The sequence below is a fragment of the Protopterus annectens genome, chromosome 4.part1, assembly GCF_019279795.1.
Source record: "Protopterus annectens isolate FY-2018-M chromosome 4.part1, PAN1.0, whole genome shotgun sequence".
Lineage (NCBI taxonomy): Eukaryota > Metazoa > Chordata > Ceratodontiformes > Protopteridae > Protopterus > Protopterus annectens.
In genome coordinates, this window is record NC_056734.1 from 144,355,462 (window position 1) to 144,373,181 (window position 17,720).

The 17,720-nt window shown below is 38.7% G+C and overlaps 1 protein-coding gene across 2 annotated transcripts in view; it reads right to left on the reverse strand.

Moving 5' to 3' along the window:
- The window catches only part of LOC122800784 (collagen alpha-3(IV) chain-like), a 1,680,215-nt gene that overhangs the window by 1,355,642 nt on the left and 306,853 nt on the right, over positions 1-17,720 (reverse strand). For both annotated transcript variants that reach the window (XM_044070045.1, XM_044070046.1), the window contains exons 4-5: positions 9,703-9,747; positions 5,886-5,930 (exon numbers count right to left, since the gene is read on the reverse strand). In XM_044070045.1, coding sequence (XP_043925980.1) covers positions 5,886-5,930; positions 9,703-9,747 — 90 coding nt within the window. The remainder of the gene's footprint in view (positions 1-5,885; positions 5,931-9,702; positions 9,748-17,720) is intronic.

Below are 17,720 nucleotides of genomic sequence, written 5' to 3' on the forward strand. Positions count from 1 at the left end.
ACCACTCATGAGGCATAAAAAGGGATTTGTTCAGCTTGTACACTAGGCATTTGTGCACTCCCAGGATATGTATTCTTATGAGAAAATGGTGCAAAGCCAGCACCAATAGCCAAACTCTCATTGCTTCCAAACATAAAGGGTAAGATCTGGATCCAACCTGCTTGTTGATATTCCAAACTACTGTCATGTTGTCCATTTGGATATTAATCACACCCTGAGGAAGTCAGTCCTGTAGTTCCTGCAACAAAAGGATGACCAGATCACCCTCAAATCCAGGACATTTATGTGAATATTGACTTTGTTGTCCATCCATAGGCCTTGATCATCCTCCCATTATAATTCCTCTACACTCTAGGGAGGAGGCACCTGTAGTCACAGCAGCCAGTGGAGCAAGTGGAAGAAAGAGTCTGCTGAAGTGGAACATCAGTAAGTGTAACCACTCAAATGTTTCTTACACAAGCTGGTTATAATGATAGGTTTAGATAGAGGGTGAATTCACTGTGACCACTGCTTGAAGAAACCAATGCAGAATCCTCATATGAAAACATGCAAAGTGAACCATTAGAATCAATGATGCCATCAGCCCAACTACCCTGAGAACCAAGGGTGCAGTGGAAGAGAAGTCGTGAAGAAGGTTTTGTACTGCTACCTTCAAGGTTTGAATCCTGTCTGTTGGTAGAGAAACTATGGACTGAGTAGTGTTGAGATGACATCCTATAAATGTGATCTTCTGAAATGGTTAAAGGTTTGATTTCTGTAGATTGGAAGAAATTCCCAAGGGCTGAGACAGCTTGAGCAATTATTCCCTGGCATCTGTAAGACACTCCATTGAAGGAGCAGCTAGGAGCCAGTTGTCCAGATACAGGAATATCTTGTATCCATGTAGACATACATGAGCTGCTGCAACAGCCAGGCAGTTGGTGAATACCCTGAGGCTTGTGGTAAGACCAAATGGCAAGACTTGGAATTGAAGATGGCTGGCTCCTATCCAGAAGTGAAGAAACCTAATCAACTCTTTTGCAGTCTTGATGTGAAGGTAACTGTCTTGGATGTCCAATGAGCATATCCAGTCATTTATCTTGACACAGGGCAGAATCAGTTGCACAATGATCATTCTGAAATGGGGTTTTGGATGTATTTGTTTAGAGGGATGAGATATGGTCACAAGGTTCTGAGATTTCTTTGGAACCAAAAAGAACTTTGAATAAAATCTTGACCCCCCCCCCCCCCTTGGTCTGGTGGGACATCTTGGGTGACACTTTTGGAGAGAAGTGAAGCTATCTTTTTTCTGCTGCCTTGGCCTGACTGGATGGTACAGTCAGCAGTGGATTTTTAGGCTCTGGTGATATTAGGAAAATTATATGGAGTAACGTTTGAATATTATCCCGCTGACTCATTTTTTTTCTGTGTGATGGCCATCCATGCTCCTGGTTAGAAGGAGAGATGATCCTCAACTGCCTTCAGAGGGGATCAAGTTGTACAGGCCAGCAAGGATGCTGTGGTCACCTGTCAGAAAAGGGCCTGTGATATCCCTGGTTCTGCAGACCTCCTCAGCCTTTGGGTCTGTACCCATTACAAAAGGACTGCCCCTGTCAGAAGATGAGAAAATGTTGCTGTTTAGACTTCCTAAACTATAGTGAATAAGGTCACTTTTGGTTCCTGCTATATGATCTCTGGGGAACCTTGAACTTCACTTTGATGATGAAAGAATCTTCCATTCTGTTCACACTTCTGCAGCTTTCTTTTACCAATGGGTCAAATCAGTGTAAGCATTGGTATAGGATGCTTTGAAGTGGTCCACCAAGTCACAAAGGCAACGCTATGTGCGATGTCTCATTGTTACTCTGGTTCTGGCTGCTCCAGTTACTTCTGCCATATTATGCAAGAGGCTTGTGAAGGAGTCAGTGATGTAGAACATGGTCATCAAGGCTGTCTCCAATTGTTTCCTTGTTTCTGACACCAAGGGGAGCTTTCATAATTTACAGAACATGCTGAGTCAAATCTCTCTGAAATTGATTCATATGTGTGGCATAACAAAGAGCTCATGATGTGAAAGTGCCCAAAGCATACAGCTGCTTCCCTAGTCTATCCATCTCCCTTGATTCCTTGTTGGTGGAATGAATAGAGGCTGAGTCTTCAGAGAACTCTCTCTTGGTAGATGCTGCCACAATGATGAATTCAACTAAGGAGGAATTTGTCCAGTGCTGTATGTCTTTGGGGTCAAAGTATTTTGTTGGGTTTTTTCAAGGGATTCCTTCACAGGTATTAGGTTCCTAACATGACCCCCTAAGTGCTAAATCTATCAACTTGTCAGTCAGAGATACCACCCAAGAAGTACATGAGGCCAAACCATAAGCCTCAGAAAGTATAGAGATCAAACCATAAGCTTCAGAAAGTACTGTCTTGTCTTCAGAGAGAGTGTCAATAGGCTAAGAGCTCCTCATACGAATAAGGTCTAAAATCTCACCAAATGAAGCATCTTCAAGAGGGGACTGGGGAATCCCTCTCTACCCACTGGGCCATTATCCAATGTTGGGGACATGGACATGGCATCCAAGTGTTTCTTCTTGCACATCTTTTTTTTGGGTACATCAGGAGAGGTTTCACCTGACTCCTCAGAGGTCTTGACCTGCTTTTGAGCAGAGGTTTTGAAACTTATGGTTCAAATCAAACCAAAGGACATCAAATGAGAGGGATGCAAGATGGTATGGGAGTCATGGGATCAAGCAGATTCTGGTGGGACCAGAACATCTACTCTCTTTGGAGATACAAAATTTCTCCCCAGCCCCTGGAAGGATGATCCAATCTCCATTGGATCTGAGGACACCTCCCCAGCAATTAGATCTATTCACCCCCCTTTGAAGAAATGACTAGAGACAAAAGGTGGAACGCCTGACATTGAGAAGGCAGATGGCCTCAATAAGGGGATCAGAACTGATAACTCAAAAAGCTGAGTTCTCCAAAACCATAAATGCAGCTTTATGTAACAGTAAAGATGACAGTGTCAAAACCCTTAGTTCTTATACTCAGCTCTGAGATTACACTGAGTTTGACAAGATCAGAGTTGAATACTTTGCTCCATAATCCCTGCTGTTGACCCCAAAGGGAGTGTTGGCACTAGTGTTTCAGGCCCCAGGTGGAAAGCTGTCTCTGACACTACCAGAGCCGAAAGGCAAACTGAAGAAGGACCTAGTACAGGGGGCATCTGAGCAGATCCATTACCCAGAGCTGGGTCCACCACTATGCGACCAAAGCAGTCCTCTATGGCCCACTGGCTGGGAGAGGGCCCCCACTGGCTGGGTTGGAGGCCACTGTTGAGGAGATTTATTTTTTAATTAAAAAAAAAAAAAAAAAAAAGCATTTTTTAAGGGCATTCTTCTTTGAAAAGAAAACCATTTGCATCCGGTCACACAGAAGCTGTGTCTGTGTGACCTGTTTTTCTTTTCTGTATCTGTGCAACCTGCTGTTTACATCTTCATCTTCCACGCATGTGGAACTTGAATGCCAGAAGATGTTTGAAATATGGACCATGAACAGACAAATGAGAAGGAGGGGTGTGTGTGTGTGTGTGTGTGTGTGTGTGTGTGTGTGTGTGTGTGTGTGTGTGTATGTGTGTGTGTGTCTGTAAACGAGGGAGGGTGGTGTTTCTCAAATGTCCACATATTCACAGAATGCCCAGATTTTTGCCTCATTGTCTGTTCCTCATAAAATTTGTGTTTTTTTGGGGGGGTTTACATTGTTGCCTCATAGCAAGAGGTTCTCCTGTTCGATTCTCAGCTGGAGTGCCTTCTGTGTGGAGTCTGCATATCCTCGAGTGGCCTCCAAAAGACATGTGTGACTGGGCGTGCCTTCGCTGTAGGTTGGGCATCGGGCTAGCTACTCGGCACCATAAAAATCTACTGCTAATCATTAGCAGACCGGAGTTCTGCTGTGGCGACCCCTAACCAGGAAAAGCCGAAAAGGCAAACGTGGCAAATCAGTGAGGACAGAATTCACTAAACATGACAGGCATTTGAGTTTCAGACTTCATATCCCTGATTCTTATTACCCCATAGCATTTTCAGCATAATGTAAACCTGAAACATAACCATTTAAATTGTAAAATTTGCATTTCTTTCATAACTGCTGATATATCTATTAATTGCCATTGTGCAGTTTTTGAACCAAAACAGAAAGGCAGCAGGAACTCCGAAACAATCCACACTTATAAAATAAAATGTGAAGTGCTTTTTGTCCCGTTTATAGTGGGACTTCGTCAGATACAAAACACTCTGCAATTTACTACTATTTAAAACAAGTATTGTATACAGGCATATACTCCCAACCACCAATCAACAGCCTAAAACAATGATTAATTAATTAATAGAATGTGAAATTAAAAAGCCTCCTGAGGTAGTACTCAGTAGTCGATTCATATGATAAAGACACTATGAAGTTGTTTTAATTCTTCCATAGACATCTTACATTTTTTGTTTTAGTTTCCTATTTTGTACAACATGAGCAATTTGTATTATAAGTTTGTTGAATGGTTATAAGTATTATTAACATTTTGCAATAAAGGGACATGTATTGGTACTTTAAACTTCTAAAAGTTGTGTAACTATTATGACATTTCAAAACTTTAAAAAAAACTTTAAATTATTTTTAGTATGCATATTTCTAATATGTTTATTTTCATGTACTTAGGTTAGTTATTGTAGGGTTTAGGAACAGACAATACTGTATGTTGCACTGTTTGGTATTTGTGGCAAATTTTAAATTGGGCATTAGTTTTAAAGAGTGTTAACTAATTAATTAATTAATCATTGTTTTAGGCTGTTGATTGGTGGCTGGGAGCATATGCCTATATACAATACTTGTTTTAAACAGTAGTTCATAGCAGAGATTTTGTGTCTGAAGAAGTCCCGCTACAAGCGGGACGAAAAGTGCTTCACATAAATAACATTTCCTTTGAATTTTATTTTATAAGTGTGGATTGTTTCGGAGTTCCTGCTGCCTTTCTGTTTTGGTTCAGTTTGTTTGTTGTCATTTTGTATTTTGGATTTAGATTGTACAGTTTTTGTCCTATATTGTTGCTTTCTGTTCTGTTTTAGATATGTACAGCTCATTGGCTCTCTTGGTTTCTTTTTTTCTTCTTTATAAATTATTTTACCCGGGCAGCACCTAAAATGGTCAGTTGTGATCAGTGTAAAATAAAATACAATAAAAATAAATAGCAGAGGTAAGTACTGCATACGAAATGGACTTAATGCAGCAGAACATATGTGGGTCAATATGAGTGAAAGAAAAACATGCTCAAAATGGAAATGATACATAGGAGGTTACAAAACAAGTGAAGATGGCACAGTTAGGGCAAACATAACAACAGAAAGGCTCTAGAAGATAAAAGAATCAAAAGAATGGAAGATAAAAAAGATAGACATGCAGGATTTTTTGGAAAAGTAATTATAACAAGCATGAACAAGGAATGTACTGAAGAGGGGATTGCTGACTGTGATGTCACATTTGCACAACAGTGGAAATGTATAACAATGGTAAATAAAGAACATGTATAAAAATAAAAGCAGCCACAAACTAAAATAAGCATTAAAAAGTATAAATGAGTATGCAAAATTCTACTTTCAAAACTTTTCAGAAACAGCAAAGGTTCAGGATACGTCAATAATCGATTTACACTGATTTATTTCATGTAGATTTAAAGATAACTTGATTTTTTTAAATATTGCAATTTCAAACTGATGTTTAATTTAATCTGTATCATAAGATGAAGAAATGTGATGGATTTCTCCACCAACAAATTAGAATTTCAGTCACTTTTTATGCCACAAATGTTTATCAAAAGTGGAGAAAGTGAGGGAAGCAATATCATGTTTTTGAATACTTACTGGAAGACCTGGAGAGCCTGGAAAACCAGCTGGACCTGGTAAACCCTAATGAAAAGAAACAACTAATTAGCAACAAAACTTAGAAATCTGAGATGTTTAGCAGGATGACAGTAGATGTCAAACATGCACAAGATATCTGAAAGCTGTGTGCACAGCACTTTGCAGTATAATAAGTTTTGATTGTAGTAAGCTGTCAGGTAACCATTTCCTTGCATCACGAATAACCCATCTACATTTTGAGTGTGTACCATCATGGAATTCATCAATACATCTAATTCAACCGCTCTATTTATCTTTGGAATTAAACTTTTGGGTATGACAACATTGCTGCTCAGTCAGAAATTTGAAAATACAATGCAAACCCCAAAACAACCAAAAAAAGAATACTAATAATCTGTGATCCTCAGAACACAACATTGAGCTGTGAAACTTGTTGTTGGATCTAAAAACTATTTCTGAAGGAGGGAAGTTCCCCTACACTCTTGATTTGGGGGGCTGTGCCCGGACTCCCTTAACTTATATTTGCAAGCCCCCAAGATTAATGTACCTAAGAAAAGAGGAAATACTTTGAGATACAGCAGTTATGGACTTAGTATATATTCACCTGTAACTGCATATAAATTCTCACATATGATTGCAGAACATACAACAGGTACCTGACAGCAGTGAATGTCAAATATTTTCAAAAATGTTTTACAATGACCATCAAAGCTTCTTTCCAACCATATTTTTTTTTCCCTTCTGATTTACTGAAAGCCAAAGGGCTAGTGTTGCTTTCTGTATGCCAACAGACTCCACAAACAACAACAGGTAAAACAAGGAATTAGTATTTTGTGCTGTTTTTAAATAAATACTGAGAAAATAACAAGGAGCACTGGCAACAAGGAAGAGAAATGATAAGGTAGGACATGATAACGTCACGGCGAGGGGCATTCAGCAAATATGAGAAACAGCTAGTTCAGGAAACTGCTGGTAGGTATCTAATGCAGGCTGCAACTCACAGGAATGTTTCTCTGAAGAACAGTATAGTAAACAGTGTCTTACATCAAGCATGCTGATAAATAAAGGGCAATATTAACATAGGCACAGAGAAGTCATCTTCACTGTAGATACTTAATGTCTGTGGAATCAACTCAGCAATGAGAATTTGAGCAGACAGAACATATCTTTGCATTAGATCCATTAAACCATGATTCAAAAAGAAAAACATTGAATTGCATACTTTTTTTTACCTTTCAAATGTTTGAAGGGGGACTTTCCCCTTCTTTACCACTCACTCCCTTGTTATTTGCATTATCTCCAAGACCACTTCACCTCAGAGATAGAGAAATAACACTAAAATACCACAATCTTGCCATTAGTCTATAATCGTCTCATTTACACTTGTAGCTGTACCCTTCCAAAGGCTACAGTTACACAAACTGCACTTTCAACAGGCACCCATGGAACAAACAGCATGACATTTTAAATACACTAATAACATCTACTAAGAAGTCGCAACAATGTATATGTACAACTATATTTTCACTGCTTTGATTTGGGACAGGGCTAGCCACCCAGTGGTGTAAACTATGGCTCTAGATGATTGTCACTGTTGAAGTGACACCCTGACTCAATGTGCAAAAATAGGAAAAAGGGGTTGTGGATGGATGGATGAATGGATCATTAATCAATCACCAAATCATCAAGGCAGATGCAGGCATTCATAATTAATATTATTATACATAAAGTTGCAAGCAACTTTGGGTCACATATCACTGTGCCTTTTTGCACTGATGTTAAAGTTCACTGAGTTTGCAGGGCTGAAGCAAAAAAAAAGAAAGAATAACAGAAGCCCCACAAATAATGTTGCTAAGCATTGCCAATGGATCTACTGTCCCTGTCTTCTGTGCATTGTTCCCAACTTAGCATAGCACTCTGTGTTTAATAACACTACTGTGTTTATTATGGAGTTATGTGACATGTTGTGTGATATTTTGATTTTCTTGTCCTGCCATGTTGTCTAAAAGCAAGGTAGCAGATTTATTGTTGGGCAGCTGATGCAGAGGATTAAGGCTGTCAGCTGTAGATCCTGTGGTATGCGGTTTGATACCCACAGCCCTCATTTACCTACTGTGCGACCTTGAGCAGGTCACTTAACCAGGTATTGCTCCTGGTTCTCCCCTGAATAGGGACAGTGTATCCAGTGGTCCTACCTGGTTAATAAATGGGGATAATTATCTTTCATTATTTATGGGTAAAATATATCTCAATAACATCTGAAATAACTCAGGATACAAATAAAAACAGTGGGAAATGCATTATCATTTGCATTTCAAATGAAGTCTGGATGTGTAACAATTGCATGCATGTTTACTGTTTTTCAAGTTCATTGCCCAGTTTCTGCCTTTGTATTTTGAGTACATCTTATAACAAAGCATGAACTGTTTTGGTTGCTATACATTCTTCCTGTCTTCATATTAATAGAGTTTGTAAAAAAGTTGAACATTCAAAACAGCCACAAATTGCAGTCTGCCATGTAGAGATAGGCATGAATTATAAGTAAGGCCCTTAGAGATAGCTTGTCTAAGTATATGTCTCCCAAGAAACAATTTAATAGAATCTGGAAATCAACATGTTGTCTGAGATGTGACTTTCAAAATTTAGCATTCATTACAATCTGAGACTTTAAACTGACTTTTTATATTTACATTGCTTTTCAAACAATGTAATTAGAAAAAAAAAAAAAAAACAAACACCCGTGTTAAAATGAAACTACTACAAAGCAAAACTGATCTCCAAGATGGTCAGATGTCACCGAACAATATATTATGTAATTATAAACTGAATATAGCTGGCGACAACTCTGACTGCGCACCTCCCCATGGCTTATGACAATGATAGACTATGGACAAATGACGTTCCCAAGTACATCCATACACATTTGCAGTATGGTTTAGCTGATAGTAGCTGGCAGTCATGATGCTTGCTTGGTCTCAGCATTCAAGTCACTTCTGCTGGCTGTAATATACAGTTTCTACCTTGCCTAATTTCTTGCATATTATGTTGTGGATAAACAAATTACTGGACAGTGATAGTTGTGATGTGCAGCCCATGTTTAAATTACACCAGTATTAAAATATTAAATATTCAAATCTAAAGACGTCTTTTATTGAGGTATTAACACATGTCCTTTTGTGTATATGAACATACATATATATATATAAACATGGGAGCACTGCCTTTGGTCACCCATTGATTAAGTCAATAGCTTTCCTGCCTGCTTAATTTGATTGACAATAAAGCTGTAGGTTTTTGTGCAAACTCACTATAATACTGGTGTTGGGGAGTATGTACTTTCCATGGTATTGTGTGACTTTCTGCAGTCTGTAGGGGAGCTTGTCCCACTGCAATAAACTTTGTTTTTATTTGTATAGTTTCATATGCATGTATGGAAGATTGTCAGTGTTTTTTATGCTTTTTTTGTAAATAATTTTTAAGATCAGTCTACATATATTTTGATTTATATATATATATATATATATATATATATATATATATACATGTATATATATATATATATATATATGTATGTATGTATATATATATATATATATATATATATATGTGTGTGTGTGTGTGTGTGTATGCAATGATGGCTGCTAACTCTTCACTTCACTGAGATTCACTGAGGTACAGCTTTTTGCCTGTAACACCTGAGCAAATTCAAACATCAAGCAATGCAAACAAAGTGCAGTAAGTTGGATGCCATCTGTACAATCTTATACTTTATATTCGAATGATGAGGAAGAGAAAAGAATAAAAAGTGAAATAGTACCCTTGCCCCCTTGAGTCCTGGATGTCCAATAAATCCGGGACTGCCCTGCAAAGAAAAGAAAAGAAAAAAATAAATTATTAAAAATCAATTTGTGATTTCTTGTCTTAGGTACAGTACAGAGACAATGATGCTGGTAGACAGATATTTAAGATGATCAAGAAATAAGAAAACAACATCTACTAAGGCAATTTCCATGCAACAGCAATTACCTGACATAATTTATAGCACTGATATCACCTCAGACTTAAACACAATGTAGCAGTTTCTACAGTCTCTTAGACTATTGGAAATGCTTTGAAGATTTTATTTGCCATTAAAGTCACATGTTAAGACACATTTGTTTATGCTTTGTGGTCCTGATTCCTGATTTGTGAATCTGTTTGCAATAATACAATCTTCTGTGAAGCAGAAATGCACTTGCTACAAAACCTGTACCAGTTGGATTTCATCTACCTAGCAAAATTCTAAACATGAGAGTGTTGTGAAACTTGTGTGTGTGCAGAGTGTGCTCCATCTGATTTTTAATATATCACGTGTCACTTAAAGAACTTCATCCATTACTTTTTCTGTTACCATATTAGGTGTGATTCTTATGAATAAATTCAGTGTCTGCCCTTGTAATGGTCAAGGACTAATCTTATTCTAAGGGTATATTAACCAGGGCTGTAGCACCTCTCTGATCTGGTGCTCCCTCCTAAATGTTTGCCCTCCAAGGGAAAAAGAAAAAAAAAAATTCCAACTTCATTTTCCTCATCAGAAATTAAAAAAAATGGTTCATTCATTCATTCCACACATGCCCTGACTGCATATATGAATTTGAATGTGAGTATTGTACCACCAATCAGAATCTTCCAATGCTACCACCTGACACCTTGCACTCAGTGCAGATACTCTCTTCACCCCACCCTAGATATACAACTGATGTCAGCTTCTGGACTGCATTTAGTCTTCAAATCATTTTAAAAATGCTTTTGAACATCCATCCATCCGTCCTTCTTTGTCCTGATAAGTCACATAAGTCTTAACAGACTCACAGGGGAAACCAAAGTTTGAACTGACAGCCAATGGGCGCAAGGCATTAAAACTCATTCTGGTTCATATAGTGACAAATACTCTAACTAAAGATAAGAACATGGATTGTAATATCACATTTTTACTCTCAGTGAGAAGGAAGAAAGTTTTGAATAAGGAGGTTAAGATGACATATGGTTTCATTACTATTGCATTGACTGGAATAGAGCAAAATCATACAAAGACACCAACTGATAAAGTTTGAACTGTGAATGCTTTACTGGAGCTTCCTGGTACCTCGGCTTAACGCCTTCAAAGGAATAAATTACATACTCCATACACAGTTATTTATACCAATATGCTTACCAATTAACACATTTAATACATTTAATTAATCAATTGTTTTGTTAATCGTTTTTGGGCTGAGAGAAAGCACTCAGGGCTAGGGAACAATGAGTACCAACCAAAAAATTCAGTAAGAATTCCCTTCACTATCATTATCAAGCTAGTACATAAAACCAATACAATTAGAATGGAAAAATACACTAATATTAATTTCTTGATTCATACCCCTCGGATATAAGGTTCCATAATTTAATGATAAATTTAGTTTCCAATTGTAAAAGTTTTTTCACATATAGGTTTGGCCAAAACTGAATAAAAAAGCTAACATCAGAACCACTGTGAGCTGACAAAAAATGTTGGGCCACTGCACTTTCCAATCTATGATTTCTTATATCACCAAGATGTTCTAGGATATGCTTTTTAGTCTCTCTTTTTATCTGCCCAACATACCACTTGGTTGGTGTACACCCACAACCAATCGCATACACCACCCCACATGAATTACACTTAAAACTACCCAAAGCTGTATATTTCTTGCTATTAATCCTGCTTCCATTCAGGTTCTTAACTCTACAGCATACCCTGCACTTTCCACAGGGAAAACATCCTACTTGATGTCCCTCAATTTTAAACTTACCCCTATTCAATAATTCCTTTAAATTCAAAAACCTGCTTTATGAAAAGGTAACCCTGCTGGGAAACAAACCCCTCAAACTATCATCATAACATAGTATGGGCCAAAACCTATTAACCAACACCCTTAGAATATCAGATAAGGGAGAATACTTATATGACATTGTACTACTTAGCAGTTTTGATTGGCATTAACAACAATTTCAGGAATTGCCATCCTCTAACTTCCCACTTGACCATGCAGATACATCATTACAAAGAGTCCTTGGTTGTCTACCATACTCCTCAAGACCCCCCAACCCTTCTTACAGCCCTACTCAATGTGTTCTCACTATATCCCCTACTTTTCAATTTTGTCCTTAACCTTCATAAATTCTACATTTAAATTATTCACATCAAAAGTGTTGTTAAAAATATGCCTAAACTCACCAAATGGTAATGAATTCAACAGGTGAGGTGGATGTTGGTCTATATTACCAAATCAAAAAACCCTTTACATGAATACCTAAACATCGACACCTATAACGCGAACTGCGAAAATCCTGAACGCACTAAACAGGGAAAAATAAAATAACAAACTGTCATAGTCAGCCAACCCCACCACCCACTACATATTACCTACCCAAACAAAATAAATAAACCACATACATACACTAACGAAACCCTACTTCTAACCTAAAGTAAAGCACCAAAACCCTACTTCTAACCCTACAGTAAACCCCACATACACAACTAACTATGCACTATCCTAAACCCCTTCCTAATCCTAAGGTCCGTAACTACTGCACACGTCCCCTACAGACATACACCCAAAAAAATAAATACACATACATACAGTTAACAAAACCCTACTTCCAACACTACACTAAACCCCACATACACAACTATCTATGCACTATCCTTAACCCATCCCTAACCCTAAGGTCCGTAACTACCGTACACTTCCCCTACAAACATACATGCAGAAAAAATAAATAATACACATACATACAGTTAAATAAATCCCTACTTCTAACACTACACTATATCTTACATACATTATCTATCTATTCACTTACCTTAACCCACATCCTAACCCTAAAGTCCTATCTATCGCACACCTTACAGAGCTATACCGCAGACGGGCCAACCATTGCACTTTGATATTTAAAATTTCGCTATTTTGGTCGTTTGGCTTTTCCATCTTTCACGCATTCCGTGTCGCTCTTTTCGTATTCGCAATTACGGTCTTTCGATCTGGTAATAGGAACCCGGTGGATGCATACTACTGGCCAACAAAAAATTGTATAAATAATTGTGTATGGAGTGTGTAATTTATTCCCTTGAAGGCGTAAGCTGAGGTACCAGGACGCTCCAGTAAAGCATTCACAGTTCAAACTTTATCAGTTGGTGTCTTTGTATTTATTTGACTGGAATAGAGGTCTGGGTTGGTGTGATACAGCTTGCATATGCACTGCTGCTAAACTTATATGACATTGTACTGCTTAGCAGTTTTGATTGGCATTAACAACAATTTCAGGAATTGCCATATCATGTAAGAAAAAGTCTGGCAGCAAAACACACAAAAAATATTTACGAACATCTTGTGGGTAAGAATAAAGCTAGAATTTCTTATGTAACTTAAGCTTGTGCCATTCTACTCTGTATAGGAAACAACAGTAGCAATCCTGATGTAATGGGTTTGTTGTAAATGTAGCAGCTGTGTTAGAGATGGTCACACAAGTTTAAGGATAAAACTGAGCCATGCACTACTTTGCATAACATAAGGCCACTGACCAGCTAAAGTCTGAGTTAATGCTTCTAAACGTTCTTGCTCTGTACAGTGTGGCCATGAACCTGTTTGTCTTTATAGAGAACAATTAAGCACAGTGTTCAAATTTCAGCTCATTTTCATACCAAACAGATACTTTTTTTTTATGCATCAATTTCCACTGACTCACCATTCCTGGGTGGAAGTAATGGTTAAGTGGTTGGCTTGAAAGAGATGTCTCTTTTTCGAAAAACACAAAATAACACCTTCAGTTTTGTAACTTTTAAATGGCTTTATTAACCACCTCTCTAGTTTATAGAAGCCTTGCTACATATGTTTGCCGTGTTGGAAAGGCCTGTGATGGTACACTAAATAATTCTCAGACCTTCTCAATAAGCCTACAAATCATGCATTCAGATTCTGAAATAGTGGGCCAGTCATTGCTCTTATGGTACACCTAATGTTAGATAGTATGGCTCACTCAAGAAGTTTTCCATTTTGTACAATGCTTCCTGTGTCATTGCAATCAGTTTTGTAACAATAGGAAGTGGTTTACAATACCAACTGGTTTTGATAATTTCAGGAAACACAGCTTCAACAGTCTTCTGTTATTTATATGACTCGTAAAGTACTAAGTCTGGATGAAGACAACTGTTTTGATACCAGGACTTGGGTGTAGCCCATGTTGTGAGTTGACCAGAAGATAAGACTGATTTTATTAGTATATTAACATCTCAGCTGGTATAGCTAATACTGGTCGAAGGGGAAGGGACGACAAGTGCTTTTCAGAACACTGCAGAAATCAAAATTATGTTGAGATATGATTTTTTCTGCATTTTTCTGTAATTTTACTTTTGAATATCCTTAGGTAATAATGTTTCTTATGGCCAGGGACAGTGTGTCATCTCCTAGTTCAGCAGTATAGCAGGTATTTGATCTAGAGTGAGAGAGGCTACTACTTGGTTCTGGCTGTGGTGGAAGTGTCTTTAATGTTTGCCTTTGTACCTGTTATAAAGAGAAACTAAAGATGGTACCATGACAACAACCATACTGCCATTGTCAAGAACTGCAAGCTGAAAGTGAACTTTAAATGACCCAGAAATTACATCATTACTGACATTAATGACATTAGGTAAGGAGGGTTGTGTGGATTTTCAGCTAGGATGGACAAAGCTGTTTATAACTTTTCATTGCTTCATAGCAGAAGCTATTTTGTTTTGCAGTTTTATTTATTTACACTTTGTTAGCCAAGTTAGTCACAGTAGGTTAATGGCCTCATTTTAAGGGCAACCCAAGTTGGTATTCCTATAGGCTAGAAGATATTTGGTCAGGGTATTGAGAAATTCTCCTACTCTTTTCGGTAAATGTTTTGAAATCTTTTAAATCCATCTAAGCTGCTACCAGTTTAGATTGGTGAAACTTTGTTTTAACATCTCACCAGAAGGAAAACACACTCAGGAGTGCTGCATTCCATACACTGCACCGTAGTCTGAGTGGTGGAGGAAGTGAATCCTAGTACCTGGTATGGGATTAGAACCCACAGTCTTTTGATCTTCCAGCATCAAAATCAAGTGTGTTACTTGTGACTATCATGATTTTGAGTGTGCACACAGGACACGATCGCAGGTGCCGAAATTGGAGTTGTAACATGAAGTGGTTATAGATAATTTCATAGGTGAGCACTGAGGGGCAAGTCACCATAAAGGTGGGGAAGGCTCTGTAATCGTGCACTGCATCCCCAGGTAAAAATGTAACCTAACATGTTGGGGAGGCAAAGGGCTATGACATAGCTTTATGAAGTATGTATTACTATCCCTGACCAGTACTTTTACATTGTCTCCTATTTCTTTGTATTTCTGTAAGAGCAATATAATTTCATCCATATGTTGCCGTCTGTTCATGTTATCACAATGCAAGAGGGTTTTCTGTAATTTCTTTATCACTTAAAGACTGGTAGGGAGTTTCATTGTGAAGCCTTTTATCATTTGTTCCATAATAGGTTCATAGTTTCATAGGTAGGTACTAGGCTATTGGCCCTAGGGCCTATATAAGCCTAGCTAAAAAGGTACCCTGGCTTTCGCCACCCAAGAAAATTATTTTCCTATGCTCCTGTCGAGTAGAGCCACAGAGGTGATCCCTGGGGTGAATTTCCTATTTCCCATCCAATCATCAAGATTTTTCTTGAAGAGTGCTAATGAGGAGATTTGTTTGATATAGATAGGTAGTTTATTCCAGAGTATGGGAAGTCTCTGGGACAGGAATCTATCCCTCCAGCATGTTCTGTTTATTGTGGTGACAAGGTTTAGGTCCCTAGAGCGTGTAGCTCGGAGGGATTGGGATTTCTTTAAGTGGAGCATGTCCAACAGCTCTGGGTTTGACATAGCTTTGTATGTTAGGCAGAGATCGCCTCTGAGTAGGCGATATGTGACGGACTAAAGCTGGAGTTTTTTGAGACAGTCTGCGTAGGGCATCTGTTTGAAGCCGGTAATCCTCTTTGTGAGGTATTTCTGCAGCCTTTCCAGTTGTTGTAGATGTCTTGTGAGGTACATACCAAAAGGGGCATTGTACTCTATAATGGGTCTAATGAGTGATGAGTAGAGGGGAACAATGACCTCTTTTTTCCTGGATGAGAAACCTTTTGTGATGAGGTGTGCCAGGTAGAAGGATTTCTTGACTACTGTAGCAATGTGATTATCAAAGGAGAGACTACTGTCCACCTGTGTCCCAAGGTCTCTTATCACACTTTTGGTGTTAAGTAGACTACCACCTATGTGGTAGCTCATGGGTACAGAGTTTTTACCAAAGGGGATAACAATGCACTTTTTGGCATTGAGCTTGAGGTCATGGCTTTGACACCAGGCATCTGTCTCCATGAGGCCCTTTTGTAGGATGTCCACATCGTTAGGAGTTTCGATTATGGCTCCTAGTTTGCAGTCATCTGCGAACTTTGTTAGCCAAAGATCTTCTGTGTTAGCCTGCACTTTGGAAAAGTAGATACCAAACAGGATAGGACACAGGACTGAACCTTGTGGTACTCCACTTGTCACTGGTCTGAAGTCAGATTTGGAGTCTGCTACTTTCACAGTGTGGGTTCTGTCAGTCAGCCAGATGGCAACCCATCTTGTGACATAAGGATTTATACCTAGTTTAGTGAGTGAATCTATAATTCTAGAGTGGGGGATGGTGTCAAAAGCCTTGGCGAGATCTAGATAGGCTGTGTGAACCACCTTACCCTTGTCTACGGCTTTGGTGACTGCTTCAAAGAAGTCTATCAAGTTTGGGAGACATGATCTGCCTTTTACAAACCCAAACTGGGTGGGGTCCAGAGTTTGGAGATTACCAATGTCTTTGTGTATAACATCCATGATGATACGTTCCATGGCCTTGCAGACCAGGCTTGTTAGGCTAATGGGGCAGTAGTTCCCGGAGTCTGTGGTGGCTCCCCCTTTGTGGAATGGGATAACTGTTGGTGTGTGCCATTCAGTGGGCACAAAGCCTAAGGTGAGGCTATGACTGAACATGGTGCTTAGTTGGGGTGCCAGTTCATTATGCAGTTTGTGTAGAACGCAGTCTGGGATGTTGTCAGCTCCCATGGATGCTGTGTTCATGGCTTTGGAGAGTGTGTTTTTTACCTGTGCACCTATGACTACAGAAACTTTGCATTCTTCCGGTATAGAGATGCGCCCTTTAGTGGTTGAGGGGGGGGGGGGGTAAAGTTAGTACTGAACCTATCTAAAAGGATGTTGGCAATATCAGTTGGTTCTGTATATTTAGTGCCATTGTGCTGTAACTCAGAGCAGATCTGAGCGTTGCCATTGAGATTCTTGACATAGCTATAGAATGTTTTGTGGTTGTCTTTAGAATCAGTGATGATTTTGTTTTCGTAACTATCTTTGGAGGATTTTATGTGGGATCTAGGCTGACTAGGGAGTTCCTCCAATCATGAGATTTTACTCTTTTTTGCAACAGTTTCTTTCTTCTGTTGTAGAGTTTGTTTATGGCAGGTCCACCAGATTGGCTTCCTTTTTTTGGAGGATAGCATCTTGGTTCTGTTAGGGATAGCATGATCCATGCACTCGTGTAAGTGCTTATAAAGTGCATTTGTTTAGGATTCAGCAGTCATACCTCTATTGTCCATCTGCATCGGTGTCGTGAATTTGCCACTTCTGTCTTAAGAAGCATGAAGTTGGCTTTGGAGAATTTTTTTATGGTGGTTTCCCTAATGGAGGGTGGGGGCAGGATGTAGATGTCTAGGGTGATTAGCTTGTGGTCAGATCTG